General features: G+C 49.7%; 1 protein-coding gene across 5 annotated transcripts in view; it reads left to right on the forward strand.

The window, feature by feature from the left end:
- Positions 1-25636, forward strand: part of LOC116939092 (acetyl-CoA carboxylase-like) — a 99092-nt gene that overhangs the window by 61210 nt on the left and 12246 nt on the right. For all 5 annotated transcript variants that reach the window (XM_032947037.2, XM_032947038.2, XM_032947041.2 and 2 more), the window contains 15 exons: positions 4050-4205; positions 4721-4924; positions 6160-6315; positions 7710-7838; positions 8212-8481; positions 10003-10100; positions 11049-11169; positions 13630-13740; positions 14879-15022; positions 15883-16003; positions 16448-16544; positions 19743-19839; positions 21285-21420; positions 22431-22608; positions 24878-24990. In XM_032947037.2, coding sequence (XP_032802928.2) covers positions 4050-4205; positions 4721-4924; positions 6160-6315; positions 7710-7838; positions 8212-8481; positions 10003-10100; positions 11049-11169; positions 13630-13740; positions 14879-15022; positions 15883-16003; positions 16448-16544; positions 19743-19839; positions 21285-21420; positions 22431-22608; positions 24878-24990 — 2131 coding nt within the window. The remainder of the gene's footprint in view (positions 1-4049; positions 4206-4720; positions 4925-6159; positions 6316-7709; positions 7839-8211; positions 8482-10002; positions 10101-11048; positions 11170-13629; positions 13741-14878; positions 15023-15882; positions 16004-16447; positions 16545-19742; positions 19840-21284; positions 21421-22430; positions 22609-24877; positions 24991-25636) is intronic.

Here is a 25636-nt window from a genome sequence, read left to right on the forward strand (position 1 = left end):
AAAATAATAGATCGCGACGTTTCGATCGCAACACAAGCAAAATCGTCATCGGGTGGGACGACCACAGCAAGAAAAAACTTCAGCAGTTTTTTTTTTCTTGCTGTGGCTGTCCCACCTGATGACGATTTTGCTTGTGTTGCGATCGAAACGTCGCGATCTAGTATCTTTGTACCTACGTGACCTTACCGAAAGAACCAAAGAGTATCGTATTCACTGTTAAGAAAGTACGTGGGTTTGAGTCGGACGGTTTGCTCGACGGGGACGATGGCCGGCGGTCGGTGTGGCAGTGAGTGCAGGGGACACGACGAAAGGATGTCCAACGTATGGATGGTGCAATGAAGGTCAGCTTACGTTTAGGAGCTAGATGGATGGTTACATTGGCAAGGGTTTAGGGAGGCCTTCATCCAGTAGTGGATATATCATGGTGGGTGATGATGATGATTATGAAATAGTCTAAAAGTAGACGTGATAAATGTTAGGGATGCAGATTTAGAATGTTCTATGTGAATTATTATTTATCTAGGGTGGAATGAAAGGGAGCGCAAGGCTAGCCGCAGGAAAGTAAAGAAGGCACTTGGCTAGGGATGCGGATGAAAGGAATTCTGAGTGAAAGAGAGGAAATGCAGAGAGAGAGACTGAAAGCCATCGGTTATTGCACTGGGCCAGGCTGTTGAAATGCACGGCTTACGAGTCAAGGAGTTCATGAAATGACCCTGTGTCGAGGCGTACAATAGGGGGGTTACGTTTGTAGCGAGTCCAACTGAGTCGCAGACGTTCTTTAGAGGCAACACTTTTATCGTAACATCAACCCGCTAACACAAAGGGGTAACTGCCCCTTCACCAGATACAGCCTAGGGTGGTGACCACCCAGCTAACTACTCTATACGTAGGCATTACAGCCACGAAGGGTCAGACCCTCACTCGGGTTCCCGACCACATTTTGATGCCTCGTAGAGCTTCCAGCTTGTAGACGTGGAGCTTCCAGCTTGTAGACGTGGAACTTCCAGCTTGTAGATGTAGAGCTTCCAGCTTGTAGGACGTGGAACTTCCAGCTTGTAGACGTAGAGCTTCCAGCTTGTAGGTGTTGAGCTTCCAGCTTGTAGACGTGGAGCTTCCAGCTTGTAGGACGTGGAGCTTCCAGCTTGTAGACGTGGAGCTTCCAGCTTGTAGACGTGGAGCTTCCAGCTTGTAGACGTGGAACTTCCAGCTTGTAGACGTAGAGCTTCCAGCTTGTAGACGTGGAACTTCCAGCTTGTAGGACGTGGAGCTTCCAGCTTGTAGGACGTGGAGCTTCCAGCTTGTAGACGTGGAGCTTCCAGCTTGTAGACGTGGAGCTTCCAGCTTGTAGACGTGGAGCTTCCAGCTTGTAGGACATGGAGCTTCCAGCTTGTAGGACGTGGAGCTTCCAGCTTGTAGGACGTGGAGCTTCCAGCTTGTAGACGTGGAGCTTCCAGCTTGTAGGACGTGGAACTTCCAGCTTGTAGGACGTGGAGCTTCCAGCTTGTAGACGTGGAGATTCCAGCTTGTAGACGTGGAGCTTCCAGCTTGTAGGACGTGGAGCTTCCAGCTTGTAGGACGTGGAGCTTCCAGCTTGTAGACGTAGAGCTTACAGCTTGTAGACGTGGAGCTTCCAGCTTGAGACGTAGAGCTTCCAGCTTGTAGACGTAGAGCTTCCAGCTTGTAGGACGTGGAGCTTCCAGCTTGTAGGACGTGGAGCTTCCCGCTTGTAGGACATGGAGCTTCCAGCTTGTAGACGTGGAGCTTCCAGCTTGTAGACGTGGAGCTTCCAGCTTGTAGACGTGGAGCTTCCAGCTTGTAGACGTGGAGCTTCCAGCTTGTAGACGTAGAGCTTCCAGCTTGTAGGACGTGGGGCTTCCAGCTTGTAGGACGTGGGGCTTCCAGCTTGTAGGACGTGGAACTTCCAGCTTGTAGGACGTGGGGCTTCCAGCTTGTAGGACGTGGAGCTTCCAGCCTGTAGACGTGGAGCTTCCAGCTTGTAGGACGTGGAGCTTCCAGCTTGTAGAACGAAGAACCCCGGTCCCTCCCAGGGACCCACCTTATATCCCCCCGGGTCGGGGGCCTCTCCGCCGTCGGCCCCGCCCACCTTCTCGAGTGTTCCAGCTCTCTCTCGATCCCTCTCGAGAGCTCTCCCCGGACAAGTGATCACCCCTTAGCCCCCCCCCACACTCCGGATCACGTGTCTACGGGGTCAACCAGAGTGCCATGGCCCGGGGCAACCTTGCCCCTGGGCTGACTCTCTCCCGCTCCCCCTATGGGAGTTCGCACTACGCGCCGTGCGCGGCGCCCGCGCTATCCCAGCGCTCACCAAGCCCCGCTAGGGCTGGTACTACACCCACCTACGGGGCGTACGCGATGACGGTGCATCGCGCGCCGTGCTGTGCCAGAGCCGGCCTCACACAGCAACCCTCTCGGGCCAGCACCGTACAGTGACATCCTCGATGTCACTACACGTTGATGGAGAATCCGGCCCCTAAGCTGAGTCGGACTCTTTTTTTTTTAACAAGTGGGAAATTTGTCTCCCACTTATTTTGTTCAAATTTGCTGCTGGTGCCCTGATTCATAAAGTACTATCTAATAATGTTACGGGCAAGGTCAGGTACACCATCGGCAAAAAACAGACAAAATGTCGCAGCGTATTCGTTATTACAACTTGTTTGCCGTGGTTGTTGGTCTGCCCTTGTTTTTATGTTCCTGAGATTGTGGTCTAGTTTTCAGATTTAGTAACGCATGCGCTGTGCGTCCTGTACTCGTTCACCCCATCCGGTATTTCAATTAATTGTCATGATTCGAGGTTCGCAATTCGATTTGAGAATCCATTCTTTTAACGTCTCATTTATGCCGCCTCGTTTAGTTTGGTTTTTGTTTTTCTACCACATTTTGTGTACAGTTGTGCTCGCTCCATCAGCGCAAACGTAACACGAGAATATTATTTGCATGTCATTTTGCATAAATCGTAAATTTTCGATTATCGTGCACACAATTCGACATGTGTATCGCTGGTGTAATGATCGGTTTTAATCAATGCATCTTTGCATGCCTGATCTATTTGTGCATGCTACCAGTGCAACATCACCGTGAATTGCATCTTCAAAATGGGGCTCGAAAATTAATTATAATGTTCATGATGTTGCTACATCTATGGACAGTGGTTTGCGGGTTTAATTAGCTATTGCAGCAAATGGAATGTTAATTTGCATAGCAATTAGTTGGGGTGGTTGCATAGCAGCAGAAACTACAGCTAATTCAATCTATGCCATCGTTTTTGTTCGTAAAATAAATTGTAAATACGTGACTTAATTGGTCCGTGGAATACCGTGGCCTCTCGATATGAAAACATGTCAAGCTTTTGATTATCATTTCTGTTTTAATTTGACCGTCTTAATGGCTTTTTATTTTTTTCACAAGCCCTTTGTGACCCGGTCTTTCCCATTGCTCAGCTGTGAAGGGGCAATAAAGGGCAAATTTGTCGAGTTAATGGGCCACTTCATCATCAGCATGACTGTAGTCAATCTACTGCTGGATCAAAGGCCTCCCCACACCACCACCATCTCTCATGATCCTGCAATGTAATAACCATGGCCTCCTGCTGGTTTGTAAATCAAGAAGTATTGGTGGAATTGATAACACGAGGGTGACCACCTCCTCAATGCGAATGTATGTAATAATAACACAGGAATAGCTTGCTCCTTGTCTGCTTTACAAAGACGGCAGTAAAATTATAATGTTATGCCACGGTGTTGAGATGTTAACTACCTTGCCTGATATACAGGAGGTCCTGGGTTTGATCCCGACCCTGCCGCCTGTATATTTGGAGTTTGCATGTCTCTCTCCCTGTGGCCGTTTGGATTTTTGTCCGGGTCCTCCGGTTTTTCCCTCCACGTTTAGAATAAACATCACGCGTTTAGAGTATTTGGCTGCGATAAATTTCCACGTGGTAAGCCACTTTGTTCAACTATCATTTTGTGGCAAGGTCACTTATGAAAAAGAACTGTGCAGCTATTCGTCACGTCCCCCCCCTCCCCCCGCAGGAGGCGTCGTTCGAGTACCTCCAGAACGAGGGAGAGCGGCTTCTCCTGGAGGCCATGGACGAGCTGGAGGTGGCCTTCGACAACACGGCCGTGCGCACCGATGCAAACCACATCTTCCTCAACTTCGTGCCCACCGTCATCATGGACCCGTGCAAGGTGACAATGTGCCCTGCCAGCCAGACTATGAGAAGAGCGGTATCGGAGGCAGTTGGGGGGGCGTGGCTGGCGTGAGGGCCCTCGTGCAAGGAATGAGATGGGACCGTGGCCCCAATTTAACCAAATTTTGTTCTAATTTGCATAGAGGATTTGCTGTGATCGAACAATTTCAGGGCCGCACCTTCACCTTTGACGATTTGCATGACCTATGTCGTACCAATCGACGCGCCATTTGCATGCTTACTGAGGCGGCAGATCCTTCCTTGGGGGTCACCGTCCTAGAGCTATGAAATCGGCGGTGTGTAGTAAAACATCGCTACTAGGGCGACAAAGGCGGCCGGGTGTGGTTGCTGGTCACTCACCCCCTCGTGTGCCGTGCCGGCCTTCATAGGGTGCTACACGCTAACGGCACTTGCTCCAACAGTCCGTCACAGGTTATACGGGGGATCATTGTCTTTGTGCGCATGTGCTCAAATTGCCGATACGCGTGCGTGCGTGCGTACGTGCGTACGCAGATCGAGGAGTCTGTGCGCAGCATGGTGATGCGCTACGGGAGCCGCCTGTGGAAGCTGCGCGTGCTCCAGGCCGAGCTGAAGATCAACATCCGCCTGACGCCCACGGGCCACGCCATCCCCATCCGCCTCTTCCTCACCAACGAGTCCGGCTATTACCTGGACATCAGCCTGTACAAAGAGGTCACTGAGCCCCACACGAGCCAGGTCAGAGAGGAGGTGCCACCGCTGCCACCTTGCTGAAATGCGTGGGGGGCGGGGCAGGGGGGGTGGGGCCGGGGCAGGGGGCGGAGCGGAGGGCGGGGCAGGGGGTGGGGGGGGCGGGGCAGGGGGAAGTTTGGAGGCTGGGAGCTGGAAGTGAAAGAAATGGTTGTGTTAATCCGGTGTGTTAATCGGTTGTGTTAATCGGGGGAAGGGGAAGGCATTTTGTGGCGAGCAGGCGGAGGTGGGATGGAACGCGTTGTATGGTGGGGGGGGGGGGGGGTGTAGGTTACGTGAGGCTTTGGAGGCAAAAAACGTATGGGGCCCGATTTTGAGTGGTGGCGAATTTATCTCCTTGTCCAGCGTAGGTTTTTTTTACTTTTTCCACAATTTCCCAATTGTGCTTTTGGCATCACATCGCGATTGTCCATTCAGAACTTTTGCAATGCAGTGCGTCAGCTCAATGTGTTGGAGAGCAGCCCGCAGAAGGAGAAGTCATGGAACGCCGTTTGAGATCCCTAGAAATAAGTGGTTATCATTTGGCGGGCAAATCTGGAAAAAAAACTAAACTATGAATGACTAGGCTGAGAACATAAATGCATTATTCTTGACAACTTGGTTTAATCTCAGGTGGCTGAAACACGGATTGTAACCCGCGATCACAGTCGTGACAGCTCAGTGTTGACCTTTCAACCTCTGACCCATCCGGGCATGCCTTTCATCCAAATATTTGGACGAAAGTATCGGTGTGTCTAACGACAACAATAGGGAATATCGGCAAGACACCGTGCATTTCATTGAAGCTCACATTTCCGTGGTAGTGCCAAGACAGCTTGGTGCAGCTCAGGAGGTGCAAACTTGTTTCCCTCACTGCAGAACCAAAGCCACACTGCTCATATCACATGCGGTGAACTGGTCGAGACGCATGTAGGTGGCGCGAGGACGCTGCATCCTCACAGTGTACTGACTGATATCACATACAGTGCGCGTGTGATTAAACCTGCCCCTGCTTGGGTGCCCTGAGCCAATTTCAGCTGTCACGGTTTGGTTCCAGCTTGGCACAGCAAACGGCCAGTGGAAAACCGCTCTTCCCCCCGTGGGTGGGAAAACCACTGGCTCGGCTTGGACGTGAAAAAAGTGTGATCGAGAGCCAGATGCATGCAGAGCAATTGCATCGCTATATCATATTGCATTGCTGAGGCCTCCCGCTTCCCTGTGCACCCCCCTCTGCCCCCCCACAGATCATGTTCCATTCATATGGAGACAAACACGGCCCCCTGCATGGCATGCTCGTCAGCACGCCCTACGTCACCAAGGACCTCCTCCAGTCCAAGCGCTTCCAGGCCCAGAGCCTGGGCACCACATACGTCTACGACTTTCCCGAGATGTTCCGGCAGGTTCGCCATCGGTGGAAGTCCAAAAAGCCGTCATGTTAGTGGGGAGATATTTTTCTGGCAATCGTCGTCCGCGGTTTTACGAACAAATGGCTATGGCAGTAGAATAGGGTGGTGATAGCGTCATGTCTCACGAATTGTGTTTGATAAACAATTATTGGTTGACAGAGAACGCAACTACAGGTAGCCGTGTGACCTTAGATCTATAATATGACTGGAAGTTGCCATCCCAGTTGCCCACGAGTTGCAACAGTTTTTAACATTTCCCAAATTAGGCAGATACAAACTTTCAAATGAGATAACAGTTCAGCAACTATTGCCATGAAATTGTCTTCGTGATTCATGGCCTCAGCTCGTTCCATCATTAGCATTTCTTATGCTGCCTGCACTTGCCTCAGAGAGTGTCTGTGGTGTAATGTTTAGCAGCACTGGACTTGCAATCCAGAGGTGGCCGGTTCGATTTCACCTTCTGGCATGCACGGCAATTGAAACAATCCTTTGTCTCATAAATCCTCTCCCCCCCCCCCCACCCCCTCTGCCACCCAGCAGCATAAATGAGTTCACTACGGCTAGGCTATCGGCAGCTCGTATGTGGTGGCACAAAGTGTGGGTATGCCTCCCTCTTCCAGCATGTTGGGTTAACGTGGAAGAGTAGACGGGACGGATTGAGAGAACATCTATCGAGAGAGTGGTCTACCAATCAACATGGAGCCGATGAAATCAGATCCTGTTCAGGTGCTAGATGGATTTTTATATCGGAGGACCGTGAGAGATGGGGAGATGGCTTTGGGGATGCCTTCGAGCAGTGGATTGAGCGTCGCTGACGATGGAGATGATGGAAGCAGGCCCACTTGGTTGTAATTTGGTGCACGGCAGCGACTGAACACACATGTCAGGAGTTTCGAGGTCTCCAGCAGTTACGGTCGCCAATCAAAACGCAGCGATAATGAGGCTGCCCTTCTGAGCTTCGCCCTGTGGCTTTCAAAATAAAAGGTGTGAAATTTCACTCCTGACGCCCCACTCCCCCCCCCCCCCATTCTGTGATCTCCCCGGTTTCTCGACCAGCATGGCACAGGCAGAGTGTGACATTTTTGAAAGTCACAGATTATATAAATGATAAATTGGTTTGGCATCCCTGTTTTGAATTCTGCATTTGTTCAACTTAGACTCATGCAGGTTTTTCCACATTATATTCAAGTAATATGGAAAGTCGCTTTTTCAGTTGCTTATCAGTGTTTATTTTTTTTATTTACTACGACTGCTGCAGTGGGCACCAGTGTCCGCAACGAAGTGCATTGATATTTGGACAGGAACCGAGTTGTTAGCGTTTGAGAAGCTTCAGCACGTGCGGCGTGTTTACTAAAGCGCAGGATGCCTCTCGTCTCACCGGCGCGCAGGCCTTGCTGAAGATGTGGAAGACTGAGTGGAAGGAGACCTGCCCCAACGACCTGATGACGTGCACGGAGCTGGTGCTCGACAGCCAGGGACAGCTGGTGCACATGAACAGGCTTCCCGGCGGAAATCAGGTCCGCTGCAGCGAGTGTTTATTTATAAATGAATAAATCCACGAGCCAAGTTTGCTGGGATGGATGCGGGGTGACTCAGCTCAGGCAGTTTTCATCTGACGTGCTCAATTGCTGTGTAGGTGCCCGCAGTCTGTGCTACATAGCCCCCATCCGTTGTTATGCTCGCGTTACGCCGTGTCTAGTTCAGGTCGACGTCTCTTGACGGATCCGTTCCACGCGTTGGAAGCTTCGTCAGGAGTTGAATCGAGCGGGCAGCTCTCTTGCTCGACAATACTGCGTTTGCCGGCTTTAGTGAGCGAGCGCGAGAGCTGCCACCCTCTCGCACGCCCCTCTCACCTCCATGTCCCCTCCACCCATGCGCGTTGCGCCGCAGATCGGGATGGTGGCGTGGAAGATGACGCTGAAGACGCTAGAGTACCCGGCGGGCCGCGACGTCGTGCTCATCGCCAACGACGTGACGCACCTCATCGGCTCATTCGGCCCGGAGGAGGACCGCCTGCTGCTGTGCGCGTCGGAGCTGGCGCGGTCGCTCGGCGTGCCGCGCCTCTACATCGCCGCCAACAGCGGAGCGCGCCTGGGCCTCGCCGAGGAAATCCGCCACATGTTCAACGTGGCCTGGGTCGACCCCAAAGATCCCTACAAGGCATAGCCGCCTCCCCCCCCCCCCGCGCACTCCCCGGTGCTATCGATTATCGATTGGTTTTTCTCATGGACAAATCGCGCGAGCGCCTTACGTGTGGCCCTTTTGTCGATCCGCTGCTGCATTAGGGAGCCTCTCCGTGCCGTGCGGGTTGCATTTGTACGTGTGTATGTTTAACTTTTTCCCACTGTATGTAGTCAACCGCGCTAATCAGAGGTGCGGGAGAAGGACAACAAACTAAACACAAAAAGCAATTCTAAAGAAATTAGTTTTTCAATCCAGATTTAAAAGTGCATAGCTCCAATGGCTTCCTGATATCGGAAATAAGAGCGTTCCAGATGGCCGCAGAAGGGCATCTGAAAGCGCGCGATGCGGTGACCGTCTTTGTTCGATGGGTAGCCAAAAGCCGCTGCGAGGATGACTGTAAAATATGAACGATATCGTGAGTGTAAGAATCCGCACGGATGGATGAATCGTTTCACCCCCCCCCGGTGTAGGTTCGGTGAAAGGGACGTAGCGTAGAAAGTACAGAGCACTAATGGCTGCTGCCCTGCCCTGCAGCAGCCTGTAAACACCTGGTGTGGTGCGAATGGTGGTCCACCCGTCCCTTAGGGTTAGTTAGTTCACCCTCCACTTGGAAAGATCAAGTGCCCAGGAAAGGTAAAGAGCTGCATTGGTTCAGACAAAATTATTACTGAACGGACGATATCACCATTACGTCACACATACAGCTTAATTGACGTTTAAATTTGTTAATGAATTCGATCCTCGTCCCCGAAACATTTCACACTTCCATTTACGTGCTACCGTGGAAAGGTGTGATCTCAGTCGCGTTGTTCGTCTTTGATGTATGGGTGGAATAGGGATCAGAAAATTAAAATCGACAAAGGGAAGGGGAACGAAAGCTGAACAGTGCACAAAGAAGCGTGGCGTACCTCAGACACCGTGGGGGCACAATGAGAAACCACGTGGATTAGAGAACACCGCATTGCCCCCCCTTCTTCCTCTCCCCCATAAATACACTGCTCCCAATCGTTACCCTAACTGTGGTGAGGCAGTGAGTTCAGATGCCCCCGGCCAGTCCCTAATTTTGAGGGTGTATCGCCCCGGGTTTGTTCCACGTTGCTTCCTGTTTTCCCCCCTCTTCGGAATCTACGTTGAATTCTGGCTTCTTGAAAGAAACAAAAAAAGACACCGTATTGACTGTAAAAGTTAATGGGCTCGAGCAGAACATGTTGCTAGGAGGGATGGCCGAGAGTAACAATGGAGTGGCAGCCGAAGGAGAGAACACAGTGGAGATGGAGCGATGAAATTGGCTCGATTGCAGGCAGTCACATTGCAACAATGTAGACATGGCAGCTTCTTGTGGAAGGCTTCAATTCAGTCGTGGATAGATCGTGGCTCATGATGCTAATGCTAGTCCTAAAGGACTTCTGCATTGACACTTGGGCAACGGTGCATCCGGAGTTGTCAAAGCGCCCCCTGACCTTTGTTTGTGTGCGTGTGCTCTGTTTTGTCGTGCAGGGCTTTAAGTATCTGTATCTGACGCCACAGGACTACAAGCGCGTGAGCGCGCTCAACTCTGTGCACTGCGAGCACATTGAGGATGAAGGGCAGTCGAGGTTCGACCTGTGCACCCGCACACTCGTCTGCGTCGTCACCCCTGCCGTGTTCACAACAACAACACAAGCATTTCGGCCTCAATCGACAAAAAATGGCAAATGAATTTTTACGACTCGGGTTCACGATCCGATTCACGTTATCGTTCGTCCCGTTTTGTAGTCCCTCGCTTGCATCGTCTGTCTCGTTGACACAATCTCCTTCGCTGCGTTTGGCATGGGCCCTGGTACTCGGAGTGCAACGGGTTTACCTTCGTCCATTTACCCCCCCCCCCCCTCTCTTTATAGCCCCAAACCTGGGGCGGGGGGGGGGGGAGGGCCTGACCCGCTATTGGACCACAGTGCAATTGCACCGCCTGCACACCAGATAGCTTCACCCATTACTCAACGTCTCACTGGTCACTGGTAGGCTGGAGTAGGTGGCACGTGACTGGTAGCCACCACCTTAGTGAGAGGTATGCGTAATGTGGTGTTATGGGTACGGAAGTATCTTTCGTGTCGACATCCCCGTCTGAAACTAAGACCTCGATGCCCCGTTATGCTAAACTTTTTATTTTACCAGGTAAGGCCCAGTGAGCTCTCTGGCTCTTTTTCAGAAGCGACCTGGCCACAAATGATGGCTTTGGCTTATCAAGTGGCTTATCATGTGGAAATGTAGAGCAACCAAACACTCTAAACGCATGTTTCTTAATGTGGAGGGAAACTGGAGAACCGGAGAAAAATTAACGCAACCACGGGGAGAAAATGCAAACTCAAAATATACAGGCGTCAGGGTTGGTTTCGAACCCATGACCATCTGTATACCAAGCGAGGTAGTTAACATCTTTCCACCGTGGCGTCTTAAATGAAATAGGGCACGGTGGGGGGGGGGGGGGGGGGGGGGGTTAGGAGGCATTGGCGCGGATGCGCGGACACGCGCGTGTCCCGATGCTTGAGGCTGTCCCTCCGCAGGTACAAGATCACGGACATCATCGGCAAGGAGGAGGGGCTCGGGGTGGAGAGCCTGCGCGGGTCAGGGACCATCGCCGGAGAGACGTCGCTCGCCTACGAGCAGATCGTCACCATCAGCCTGGTCGGTGGAGCCGCGTCGCGGGTCTGGTCGATCATGAGTTTAACAATTTGAGATTATGTCATTTAAAATATGTATTTAACACGTACATTTTTTTCCACGCAAACTGACATGCCGGTTGTGCTGTCGCCGTCATGTCACGAGGCGGAGACATTCACTTTCAGAGCTTTCGCAGTGAGCAGTGAGTATTGCCCCAGTAGGTGTTGTCACAGAAACTCCTTCTGAAGTCACTTCACCAGGTCTCTTTATCAACACATTCGACGCACACTTTTTTGTTAAATATATATATACCCTGACGATAATGTTTATTGGATATCAAAATGAAGTTTTAAAGTCTCAGATGTGGATTAAGACAAAATAAGTGAAATACTAAATTTATCGTGATGGATTTTTTTTTCGTGTGCAGTTTTAGTTGAGTGGGCTGAGACAATTAACTTGCTGAGAACCTGGGTTCATTACGTGCCTTGACTTGCCCTGCACCAAACTCACGATCTCGGTGGTGCTGGCTCAGGGCTCTAACTCCTGAGCAACCTCGGCCACCTCCAAATACAGGGTGCTTCAAAAAAGTATTAATGGAATACTAGGCATACTTCAGCGATTGTTTTTTCGCTGTGGTTGTCCCCACCTGATGACGGACGCTTGTGTTGCACCCGAAACGTGATTTAATTTAGTTGTTTTCATTTTTGTTTTATTTTATTTTATTTCGTTTTTACCTAAGTGACTTTACCGAAAGAACCAAGGAGTATGGATCCTTGCAGTCACGAAAACTTCAAATCTAGAAAAAAAACCTGCTTTGATAATATATGCATTGTCTTTGAAACTGATTGGTCCACACCAGAGACAGCTTTCTTTTGAGCCTCGTCTCAAATGGTGTTAGACCAGAGGACGTCCTCTATTTTGGTACTGGCAAAGGAGGTCCCATTTATAACTAGTTGTTTTTGTTTGTCACCGAAATGTGCGGTGATAAATTATACACACAGAGAATTGCACATTTAGTTTAAAAATTTGCTTTTGTAAATTATTACATTTTCACCGCCGTACCGCATTGTGGATTTCCAGTGCCAAGGTAAGGCTGCTAAATAGGCTGCTCTGTGGCCTATCGCTGGACTCTGCTCCAACACTCACTGCAAAGCCCTTACGAAGTATTGTCATCATCCTGCAATAAACAATCGTTGAGTAACAGTGGACTCGATCAATTAAAATCCATTCTTACGATAAAGATACACGCACCGATGTCTGTGGCCAGCAATTGATGATAATCAATTATAATTATATTTGATGATTTAAACAAATTATAATGTTGTGGTAATTTAATTCATGTTTATTGCCAAATTCTTTTTTTTTAATGAATCGTATTATTTTGCTCATGTCCCTTTAGGGTATTGCAGAAATTTTGAATAAGAAGCAAGATAAAACATGACACAAGCAATACGAACTTAAAGTGAAAAACATTGATGCTCGAATCGAATAGTTATCCTGAATAGTGGCAATTCGTTGAATTGCCCAGGAATGAGGGGGTGGGGATGGTGAATACCTGCTTAATGTTGTATAAATCCCATAAATATAATATATTTTATTCTATTGGCCCTTTGTCCTTACATCCTCATGTTAGCCTGACTATGAAATATATGCGAGATTGCATTCCTGTAGTTTTATTTTTAATATTGATGTTGAATGCAATATGACCTTAACGTTGGGTACGGTGTGATGTGTTGAACGTTGCTGCGATTTACTATGATAAATATATGATTTTACACCACTTTGTCAATCCACTGCTTGGTGAACTCCTCCCCATGATTTTCAGTCATGGGGATATGTTGACCATACTTCACCACTCTGGTCAGTACTTGTTGGTGAAGGGGCACAGCCCAGGTCTTCTCCAGATCACTGGCCGCTGCTGTTTGCCATGATCAGGAATCAAACTCTGGTTAGGGGGCTCATGGGGTAGTGAGCCAACCACTGAGCCACTGTTACCCCCTTATGAACACTATAAAAATCATCATGTGATGAGAGGGTGATGAAATGTATTGCTAACTGGAAGCCATATCGAGATTATGGTAATTTGCTACTTAAATTGAGACCTTTGTCGTATGCAGTATAAACACTTTAATTCGAATATTAAGAACACTTGAAATCCTTTAAACACGTTTTTACTTTTTATATGCTGGTTCTGGCTAAACCCTTGCACTACCCAAATGGATCGTAACCTATTACCCATTGTAATTTGTGAATTAATCACCGTTGCGATGAATCACCGATCCACCGCCATGGCGTGTTTGTCGCTCTCATTGCACCGGGACTTGGTTTTCCCTGCTCGGCGTTGGTAACGGACGGCCACGTACGTCGCGCGCGGCGGCGCTGGCGAGGAGAACTCTCCGTGCTGCCAGGCGGGTAGCGATTTTCCCGTTGGCATCGTGCTGCGCCCCCCCCCTCCCTCACCTCCCCCCTCACCTCCCCCCTCAGGTGACGTGCAGGGCCATAGGCATCGGTGCCTACTTGGTGCGGTTGGGCCAAAGGGTGATTCAGGTGGAGAATTCGCACATCATCCTCACGGGAGCCAGTGCCCTCAACAAGGTACGGCCCTACGTCCAAAGACGCCCGGGTGTTGGTTGTGAACCCTTCCTTTGACGGTTAACCATTGAATAATCCTTCTGGAGGGAAGTGTACTGCAACACCAAAGGTTTAACCCAGGCTGTATTCGTGTTATTCCTCATTCCAGCTATTTCTTTTTATCACCTTTTTTTCCTTCCCAATTTGTTTTAATAATAATAATATTAACGCCAACTATTTACTCAGGATGGCCTCGCTAAGTTTTCAAGACTTTTTCTTCCGGGAATACACCACGTGTTTTTTTTGCACATCGTTCGAACATCGAAGTGCACAACTTGTACATACTATCTTCTTTGGTTCTTTCGGTAAAGTCACGTAGAATGAGAATAAAATAATAAATTGATAAAATAAAATAACACAATAATATTTTCACGACGTTTCGGCCACAACACAAGCGGCCTTCACAGCTTAAAGGTCGTGATCTGAACGTGGTTTTTTTCACTCCAGCGCTGTCCTACCAGACAGTCTCGTCCCTTCACCTGATGAAGGCCGCTTGTGTTGTGGCCGAAACGTCGTGAGAATATTATTGTGTTATTTTATTTTATCAATTTATTATTTTATTCTCATTCTACGCGACTTTACCGAAAGAACGAAAGAAGCTGAATCCTTGCAGTCACGAAAGCTTTAAATCGAAATTGTACATACTAATTTGCGAATACATTAATGACGCTTCAGACTGCATGTAGGCAGATGAGTGTGCGAGTGCACACGTGCGTAGCTGCCAGCGTGTGTTTCTCATTGTGATGGACTCTGTCGCTTCACTCTCCCTCCTGTTCACCGTTAATGCTAGTCGTGGCTGCTAGTGGCCAAAAAAAATCCACCTTGTCCTAAGTCTTTTCAATCTTGCTTTTGTTTTGCGGGTCAAAAAACTGTAATGATTCCTTCTGCTTTTGTGATCTTTTTATTTTTTGCGACAAGGTGTTTTTTTTTGTTTGCGGCAGGTCGCTATTACGTTCAGCGTTCTTGTTCGCTGCCCATGTGGCTCGTACGCAAGTCTCCATGTGCGCGCGTGCCCGCGTGCCTTCATCCTTGTTGTCCGATTTTCTCTTTTACCCCCCTTTCTCCTCTGTTGTTGTTGCTTTTACTTTCGTCCTCGCCCTAGGTGCTGGGGAGAGAGGTGTACAGTTCAAACAACCAGCTCGGTGGCATCCAGATCATGCACAACAATGGAGTGACACACGCCATTGTGCCCGATGACTTTGAAGGGGTCTACACCATCCTGCAGTGGCTCTCCTACATCCCCAAGGTAAAGCAGTGCCCCGGGGAGGCATGAGGCTCGTACAGCTAATTTCGCATTCCTTTAGAACTACTTTGTGTTTAGTTCGTTGTCCTTCCCCCGCGCCTCCGATTAGCGCAGCTGGCTACGTACGGCGCGAAAGAAGTTCGACATACCTACAGTGCGCGTGCGCACGGCACTGCCCCTTTTGTCGCTCCACTGCTGGATTGTGAGGCCCCTCTGCGTGGGTCCGGCACAGCAAAATGTCCCGGGCCATTCCTGAATTTCTCGGAATTCCTGGAATGGCCTGGCATGAATCGAGTTTGCTCTCCAATGGTCGTGGGAATGCGGCCCCGAGTCCTCTAACGAAACGCACTGCCGGTACCTTCAGGGTGGCTCGCAAGCATAACGGCTGATATTTCACCAAACGCTTGCATGCGCGGGCACGGCGCGTTATCCAGAGGCTAATGACTTGCTAATTATGGCCGTTACTGCGCCATCTACGAGGGGGTGAACTAAATTTATCGGTTCCAGCGCTTAATCTCGATTCTTAAGGTTCGGGATACCTGCCTAGAAGTGCATGCACGGGAATCGACGGCGTGTTTTTTTCACATGCGCACAGCACATGCAACGTAATACGCTAACCCTTACATTTAGGGGTAATGCAGCGAATATATAGCGATAGCGAGAGGCGATGCAAACGAGGCCGTAACAGTAGTGAGGCAAAAAAAATCCACCAATTGTTGAATCGAATCGCTGCCCTTTGTCAAATCGTCAGTGAAGAGTGAAGTGGCGGAGGGTGGGGGGGGGGGGGCGGTTGCGTAATGAATGGCGCGGAGTGAATCCCCTACACCTCACCCCACCGTGTTTCCCCGTACCGGACTCCACAGGACAACCAGAGCATGGTCCCCATCACGACGCCAGTGGACCCCGTGGAGCGGGAGGTGGAGTTTGTCCCAAGCAAGGCGCCCTATGACCCCCGCTGGATGCTGGCCGGGAGGCCTCACCCAAGTGAGTGCGCGACGCCGCACACGATGGGAAACGAAATCCACCGGGAGAAGTCCCTGCTCCAGTTTTCACTTTGCGAGTGAAGTGTATTTTTAGGGGGTAAGAAGCAAAGTTTTTGTTGCTAAAATGCTTGTTTTGTCTGTTTTTTTAATTTTTAAACAAAAGTTGGGGGCGGCTGGGGCGGGGCGGGGCGGCGGGGGGGCGCATCCTATAATCCGGTATGTGTGCCTGACAAGAGATACGTATGACTTCATTGACGCCGGGCGCACGTTTGGGATGACAGTTGTTGACGAATGATCTCTATAACGATCCGTGAACATCTGATGGTGTCCATGGAGGTCACGGTGATGATTCTTTGCCCCACCTCCCCAGCGTGCTGCGTTTGCTGCATGAGCCAAGCCTCTGTGGATCCAACACTTGATCCCGTCTCGATTCGTTTCTTCACAGGCAACTCGGAGGAATGGCAGAGCGGGTTCTTTGATCACGGCTCGTTCATGGAGATCTTGCAGCCGTGGGCTCAGACGGTGGTGGTGGGGCGGGCAAGGTACGGCGTGACGAATATGCGTTCGCAGGGTCCGCGAAAGGTTGCGGTGACTCGGGGGAGGTCTTCATCCAGTAGTGGACTCGCTGTGGCTGATCATGGCCATGATGATACGTGTCCAGCCCCTTTGGCGATCCACTGCTGGATGATGGGCGACTCACGCCGTGCAAGTCGCGGGGGTTATTTGACCGCACTTCATCGCACTGGTCAATGGCCTCCCCAGAACCGGGGCAGGTATCACTCGCCACTGATGGCTAAAATCGACCTCAGGTCAAGAGGTTTATAGTACAGAGTGCGAACCTCAGCACCACCGCTTCACGCTTGTGCGTGCGTGCGGGTAAATGTTTTGTGTAGATAGAGAACAGTGGAACTCCTCTTAACGACGGAACTTGGTTCCACGAAAACAGTCGTTAAGTGATTTGGTCATTAAGCGAGTAGCCTCGAAAGTTACCCTTTTTCACCAAAAAAGTACATTATAATATTTAAACAATAGATAGTAATACATAAAGATACTAACAACATCATAAACACGTAATATTAAAGGAAACGTGGTTAATCAATGCGTTAAATCATACTTATTGCACCTACAGCAGCGAACACATTGGGCTTTATGAAGGCCTATCGTTAACAGGGGTGGTCATTAAGAGGGGATCTGTATTTGTACGTGCGTCCGGCGTGTTTACGTATTCGCAGTGATGGATGCTATGCCACACTTGCACTTGTCAGAACGATCAACGTGTACCACCACCTTTTAGAACATTTTAACCTCAAGTAACGCTCGTTTTTTTGAGGCAGAAGGACATTTAACATGGGCTGCAGGATGAATATAGGTATCATATCAGAACTTATACTTTATTTTACTTTTCAACTACTGTATATGTCTGGAGTATATGTAGTTGGTCAACCCATAACACCTGGGTCTCTCCTTTGACCTCCTGCCAGCGGGCATTGGACACTTGGCATGGCCTCAGAGTGCACCTAGCTCGGCATAAGAGCTGTGGTAACATCACCACCACTTAGTGGTGAATGGCGGCTGCTGATGTTGTGGCAGTGTTTTGTATTATATGTGCATTTGTCAAGGATCTTTATATACCCCACACCTCTGAAATGCCTTTTGAATTTGTGCGCTTTACAAAATTAAAGAATGGTATAAATGTCATTCGTGTGTGTGCGCGTACAGATATGTACAGTGGTGACCCAGACTTGGTTCAGATATAACTCACCACTGATGATAGCCGTGGTGGGAAATCCAACTTGGGTCACCAAATTTGTCATACAGTTTGCCAACCACTGCACCACCGGTCCCTTGAGCGGTGTGGTAGTCCTGTTCCAATTATTTATTTTAGGACACACGCATGTTTTTGTACATTTTTTTGCTGCTATTTTATCGGCCGGCAAGATAAAAAAAATTCACATGAAATGGTTTGTCGATCGATGTTCATCATCGAACTCGCCTGCAGAGCATTTTCTCGGACGTCCCTTTGGTTTACAACGACTGCGCTTTGTTCTCCGGGATGAAATGTAACTGCACATGGTGCCCACCGCCCGCTTCCAAGGACATCGCCTTTATTTGGCGAGATTTTAACTACCTCGCCTGGCATACGGGAGGTCGTGGGTTCGATCCAGACCCCTTGACGCCTGTATACTTGAATTTTTACAAATATTCTCCCTCCATGTGGTTGCGTGGATTTCTCTTCGGGGTCCTCCGGTTTTTCCCTCCACATTTAGAATCAACATTCGTTTTGAGTATTTACCTGCTATAGATGTCCACATGTTAAGCCACTTGGTTGAGCTATCATTTGCAGCCCATGTTGCCTCTTAAAAAGAGCTATGTAGCTCCGATGGGCCTGACCTGGTTAAAAAAAAAAAAAATAATAATAATAATAATTCGGGCAGAGGACGGAATCCGCCACCGCCAGTTCCTTGCAAGAGCCTCTCGTGACACTCCTCCGATTTGGGGGTCACCTCGGGGCAAGGCACCCTGCGCTCGCTTCTCCGTCTTCGCTTACGCGCTCCACGCGCGCTACCGGTCGCTTTGCGGGGGGGGGGGGGGAGCCCGTTCCGTTATTTAGCGCCAAGACGTAAAGTCGATAAGAGCTCCCGAGATTGCCACTTCACGGCGCAGGCCTAGAGAGTGGGACGGAATGTCATTGCAGCGATGCGTGCGCGCGCGCGTGTTTGGTTGTCGGAGCGATGACGCAGTGGTTATTGCGCTGCGCTGCCAACCCAGAGACCCGAGTTCCATTGCCGCTCACGGCTATCAACACCAGTGACTCCTATCTGAACCGGTCCTGGGCCTCCCTTAGGTCCACTCGGCCTCAAATGAGTACTAAGTGAGATGTGTAAACACTGCCTCCCGGAAGACAGGCCGTCGGGCGTGTTGCTGGCCACCCTTGTTGTGCCGTGCTGGCCTTCATTGGTGCTCGCAAATAGCACTTTGCCCCAACAGTCTGTTGAAGGCTACGCAGCGAATCTTTGTTTTATGTTTGTTGACGTGTGTCTATACATGTGTAAGTATGTGGCTAGTGGTGCGGCAGTGGTGAGCGTGCCGTGCTGCAGACTTAGCAGCCCGAAATAGATTATTGGCCCACGGCTAACATCAGCGGCTAGTTACGTGGAGTGTGATTACCTGGTATGGTGTGTAAACATCGACACTGGGGGAGGCAAAGGCGGGTGGGCGTGGTGCTAGCCACACTCGCGCGGCGTGCTGGTCTTATCAGGTGTTCGCCAACGGTGCTTGCCCCAACAGTCTGTAAGGCTATACAGGGATCCTTAGCTTTATTTTTATACATATATTTAAGTGGTGTAAATATGCATCAATTAATCAATTAAAGTCTATGCTTAAACTGACGATACGTGCATCGAAGCGTGCGTGTGAGAATCGGATAATTTTCAGCTCATGCGTGTTAAGTTCAGGTTCCTGGCCACAGCTAACATCAGTGGCGATTTATATCTCGTTTGTCGACCACGCACTGGCCGGCGTGGCGAAGTACGATCACACAACACCCACGACCGCCACCGCCGCGGCGGCGCGTGGTGGATTACTCAAGCGTCCGGTATCCCTGGAAAACGTCCTCACTCTGCCGCCCGTTAACCTCCCTTCTCTCCCCTCGCCTTGCTTCACCTTCATGACCTCACCTGCCGTTTCGGGTTTTGTCTCCTACTCTCACTCCACTCACACCCCCCCCCCGCCGCGACCAGGCTGGGTGGGATACCGCTCGGAGTCGTTGCCGTGGAGACGAGGAGTGTTGAGCTCGGAATTCCAGCCGACCCTGCAAACCCAGAATCCGAGGCACAGGTGAGCTTCACAATCTAAAATATTTTACCTGGATAATGTCTCCAGTTGGAACGTCTCGTCTGCATCCAGTGAGTGGTCTGGTGGTGGCTTCTGGTTTACAGGGCACAGAGCCGGCACTGTCCGAGATGCTGACATCAAATCCTGGGTTCGGTCGCCTGCGTTTGAACGAGGTTCTCAGGTTTAGTGAGTCGATGGTCTCAGTCTGGTTACCAATGACTGCACACAATTTTTTTTTGTTAAATTTGGTTGTTTAGTCAGTTTGGAAGAAATTCCAGCTGTGAGGGGAATTCCAGCTGTGAGGATTAGAAATTTAGGTCAGTGGTGAGATGGTTAACCACCTCACCTGGTAATACAGGAGGTCGTGGGTTTGATCCTGATCCTGACGCCTGCTGTATATTTGGAGTTTCCTTGTTCTCCCTCCGGGTCCTCCGGTTTTTACCTCCACAATTAGAAACGTACGTTTAAAGTATTTGGCTGCAACAAATGTCCACGTGATCACATAAGCCACTTCGTTGAGCTGTCATTCATGGGCGAGTCGCTTCTGAAAAAGGGCTGTATAGCTCAGTGGGCCTTATCTGGTCAAATAAAAAATTGTTTAGTTTTACTTTAGGGGTGACCGACATTTGACGAACATTACTCCTGGTGGCAGAAACAATGGGGGAAGGTGCTGCCCGTTCGTGCGTGCAGCAGTCGTCGCTTGAAGGGAGCTCATTTGCTTCCACGGACTGTTCTCTAACATGAGGTGTTTCCCTGGTTCTGCGAGAGGTCAGAATGAATACTTTTGTCCCGTGACGTGAGGCCTGGTAGCGAGTCGGTATAAATATTGGGGGGGGGGGGGGGGGTGGGGAAAAGATTCAGATTTTATTTTTTATTATTGTAAAAAAAATCCGGCTTCGTTGAGTTGGCCGGGTGTCTTTGGTTTCAGAGCACTGAACTATCACCACGGAATTGTAGGGATTAAATCCGGATGTTCTCCGCTTGCGATTGAACAAGATTCTCAAGTATAGTGAATTGATGGTCTCAGCCGTGTCACCAGTGACTACATGACAATATATTTAGTTAAGTGGATTAAATGAATACTGGCTAAATTCCAACTCTGCCAAGTTGTGTAACCTACGGATTTGGAGCACCGTCGCACCTTGCTGACTCGACTGTTTTATCACGAGCCATAATCAGTCCGCTGCTGGATGAAAGCCTACCCAAAAGCTGTTACCGTCTTGCGCCGCCATCGCTACTACGCAACTATCCACCCAGCCTCACGCACGCGGGCCGTTCTCATCTCTCCACAGCGAAATGGCCTCTCTGGCGCGTCGCCTCTTTTGCCCGCCACCCCACAGCTTCTCACTGACCGCGAGCGACTTGAAGCGTTTTTACCCTGAGCTCGGAAATGCCCCGTCGCACGCCTACCTGTCCAACGTCGCGTTTTTTTTTTATTTTCCCGGCAGATCATTCAACAAGCCGGGCAGGTGTGGTTCCCAGACTCCGCCTTCAAGACGGCCCAAGCGATTCGTGACTTCAGTCGTGAGGGGCTGCCCCTCATGGTGTTCGCAAACTGGCGCGGCTTCTCCGGGGGAATGAAAGGTGAGGGGAGGGGGGGGGGTGGGCGGGCCAAGTGTGGGGCAACGCCTGGGTCTCACGCTTGCCGCTAAGCAACTTCACATTTTGCTCTCCTGCTACATCCGTCCCGCTTCAGTGCTTCTCCTTATGCTGCCGCCGCTGCAAAAGCAAGTCAACCAAGAGAGAGAGCATTCACTGGGTGGGCGCGGGGGTTAACCAAATGGGAGATGGAGTGCTGAATTCTAGTGCTTGCTTTTTGAGTCGTATCGATCACCAGGGATGTGTGCCCGACATTGTAAGCTCTCGGAGGCTCATCGGGGTTAAACCCGGGTAGTGCTTTGACGGGTGACCACTTTGCACACCAGGTTGTCACAGGTGCTTGTGGGGCTAAGAGTTGGGCAGTAGAGGGCAGTGCATAAAAATCAATTACACTTCACCAACCCAGACTGACCAGCATGGCGAAGTACGGTTAAACAACCCCCACGATCCGCACGGCAAGGGAAGGCCCTCGCCCAGAACCGGATTGCCAAACAGGGGGCGGTACATTTTCAGTGTGCACGAACATAGGGAAATGTGGGGATGGGCACAAAATCTGACACCACTTCTTATTTCGTATGGCGTTTGAAAACAGCAGCACCACCAGGATGCAATTGTCACTGTAATGCTGTGAGCCATTCCGTGGCATCTGAGGTGGCAGCTAGGTGGAGTAGTCCGCTCGTTCCACCAGGATACGTGTGTTGTTTTGGGGCAGCCATCGGCGATATAGGCCCAATGGTTTTCACCTCGCCGCATTCACAGGTTGGCGAGTCCCCCGATCATTACGTTTACGGAGGGCATATCCACACCGCCTTCCACGTGTTGTTGTTGTTGAGAGTGGTCCCCACTGTCGTCGGGGCAGCAGAGAGAAACCGGGGCTGTTCCTTAGTTGGGTCTTCAAACAAGAATCTCACACCGGTGACGGGCGATCTGCAGGTTCGCTCCAATAACGACCACCCCCCGCAAGTGACACGCACTTGACACGCGCGCACGCGCAGACATGTACGACCAGGTGCTGAAGTTTGGCGCGTACATCGTGGACGGCCTGCGCGAGTACCGGCAGCCCGTGCTCGTCTACATCCCCCCGCACGCCGAGCTGCGCGGCGGCTCCTGGGTCGTCATCGACCCCACCATCAACTCGCGCCACATGGAGATGTACGCCGACCCCGAGAGCCGGTACGGAGGAGCCGCGCCGTGGATGCCGGCGCACGTTGCACCCTAGCGGCACGCCGCCGTGCCGGCACGGTCTCGCGGCACATTACGGTATACAGCACACTGTTATAGCACGCCACAACATTACACCGCAACAGCCTGCTATCATAACAGCACGCCGTAATGACATGCTGCCGTACCAGCGCACCGTAGCGGCGGGTTGTTGTTGCCTTCGCCCTACTGTGCGAAGGCTGCACCATCGCAGAGCAAACCTTTATTTTTGCCTCCGCTTCAAACAGGATCTGTGCTTTTGTTGCACTTGGGCAGGTGAATTCTGCTGCTTTGTTTGTGTGTACTTATGCTGTAATGTGGAGCATTGCAAGAGCCCTATCTTAAAACGATGTACTCCACCAAGTGATTCTGGGAACCCTAAAATTGCCTTATTGCTAAGTCATGCTCCGTAATTCTATACGCAGCGCTGTACTGTCGCTGCTGCGGTGGTGCAATCGGTAACAAACTTGGACTTGCGATCCAGAGGTTTGGTCTCCCAGTGGCAAGTTTGTTAAATCCTTGGCCCACCCCCTCACCTCCCCCTCTGCCTCTATCCACCCAGCAGTATAAATGGGTTATGCCACAGTGAGTCGATATGCTGGAAAGATCACTTTGTCTGCGGTAAACTGATCAAGTCCATTGGTATCATCAGAAATGTGGGTGGTCTGGTTCATCAAGCTTGCTTTCTAACTCTATACTACGGCTTAAATTACCCATATCTCATCAACTTGCAATATTGTCTTGGCCCGTACATATGCTTCTTACCTATATGAATTACACATCTTCCAAAAGAAATGTGCAAACTGGCCACCTCCTCAAAGCACTTGGCTCCATCTGCCCCAATGTTTAAGAAACTAAATGTCATGTCCATCAACATCATTAATATACGCCAAATATTCACCTTTATCTATTAATACACGTACTTCTGCGACATCTTACCGAAACCCTTCAAAGTATTATTCCAGGTCAATTCACAAATCCATGCTTACAACACGAGCCACTCCGATAAGCTTCATTCTTCCCACTGCCGCACCACGCATAAGCAATTCTCTATCAGTTACGGAGGTTCCGTACTCTGAAATTCCTATCATCACATTGCCAAAATATCAACATCCCTCAATAAATTTTGATTTAAAGTTTTCGTGACTGCAGGGATTCATATTCTTGGTTCTTTCGGTAAAGTCACGTAGAAGGGAAACAATAAAATAATAAAAATATAAAACAATAAAATTCTCACGACGTTTTGTGTGTACTTATGCTGTAACCATTCACAGCCTCGTGAAGAAGTTTGGAAATGTAGGCAGGCTGCCAGTATGTCCGCAGTGGTAATATGTTTTTATATCTCAGTTGTTGTGCATGTGCAGATAATTTTTTTACCTAAAATAGCCATTGTAAGATAATTGAATCTGCATAATTATAGTTATAGGAGGCTACATCATTGTTCCGCAATGTTGCTGTAGGTAATTATTGCAACGTAAGTTATCTCGTGGTTAAATAACCTGTATTTAGCTTTATAATATTTTCTCACCATCAGGTGATGATTGCTTGTGTTGCAGTCGAAACGTCGTGAGAATTTTATTGTTTTATATTTTTATTATTTTATTGTTTCCCTTCACCTGATGATTGCTTGTGTTGCAGTCGAAACGTCGTGAGAATTTTATTGTTTTATATTTTTATTATTTTATTGTTTCCCTTCTATGTGACTTTACCGAAAAAACCAAGAATATGAATCCCTCAATAACTTCAAGCTTAGACTACGAGTCAGCCTGATGAGCCAAACTGCCGAGTAGTCTCCTCCATGTAGCCAAACTCTCACACACACACACATATGCACACATGTGCACACAAAAACAACACTGACTTTAACATGTTTAATTGTAATTAGTATGCTTTGCTTGATTGATTCATCAATCAATTTTGGAGATACGTTCTTTTTTTTTGGTGTGGTTTTCAAAGAAGCCCTCTTGGATTTCCAATCTCACCTGCACACCTTTATTTACCTTTTTGTTTGCACTGTTTGTCCTTTGCGAATAAACAATACACATACAATACAACGTGTGGATACTCCCCCATACCTTCCAAGATGTCTGGCCAGCCTGAAAGAGTAGGCCAAAAAAAACCTTCTGGAGCTGCCTCTAGTGTAGGCCCATGTGCCCAGGAGTGGCGTGAGGAATAACTTACAGGGCTACAACTTTGCCCTGTACCTATTGGATTCATCTCCCGTTCCGTCTCCATGGTGCAGAGGTGGCGTGCTCGAGCCGGAAGGGACTGTGGAGATCAAGTTCCGACGGAAGGACCTGGTAAAGGCGATGCGCCGAATCGACCTCGACTACATCAAGCTGGCCGAGCAGCTCGGTGAGCGAGCGGGAGCGGCCGCCGCTTGTGCCTGAGCAACCGTTCACGTGGCTCACCGCCCCCCACCCCTCCGCCCGTCCCCAGCCCCCCACTGGTCGTTGGGGTTTATTTTGGCCATACTTTGCGAAGCTGGTCTGTGAAGGAGGCATGCAACAGTGTATTTTGCGGCACTGCGTAGCCCCGTGGAACTATAACACCTGTTATGCATGGCGGTTACCCATCCAAGCACCAACCGAGCTTCAACCATGCTTATCTTCCAAGATCTGGCGAGATCGGGCGCATTATATGGGTGGTGGTTCGTAGGCCCCAGTGCTTGTACCTGCACCATTGCGATCACGTGGAAAATGTTACACGAGTACAGGGTATCCTTAAGGGTGCCTTCCATCGTTAAATGCTAATAACGAGACGGTAGTTTGAGCTAGGTCTATAAAACTATAAACACGCACGCGCTTGGTCGTGTGAGGATCTTTTCGTACTAGTCTCACGTGTCCACCCGTGCGTTGGTGATGCGCATCAGGTCGAGATTTGAGAGTCCCAAGTGTTCATCAGCATGTTGACCGTGTGTGCACCAGCGTGTTCAGCATGCTCACCAGCATGTGCCGTCGAAGATCACTCGAGATGCTTAAGTGCAAATAACCTAATTATG

The sequence above is a fragment of the Petromyzon marinus genome, chromosome 5 (genome assembly GCF_048934315.1).
Source record: "Petromyzon marinus isolate PM22_M1 ecotype Great Lakes invasive population chromosome 5, UKy_Petmar_22M1.pri1.0, whole genome shotgun sequence".
NCBI lineage: Eukaryota > Metazoa > Chordata > Hyperoartia > Petromyzontiformes > Petromyzontidae > Petromyzon > Petromyzon marinus.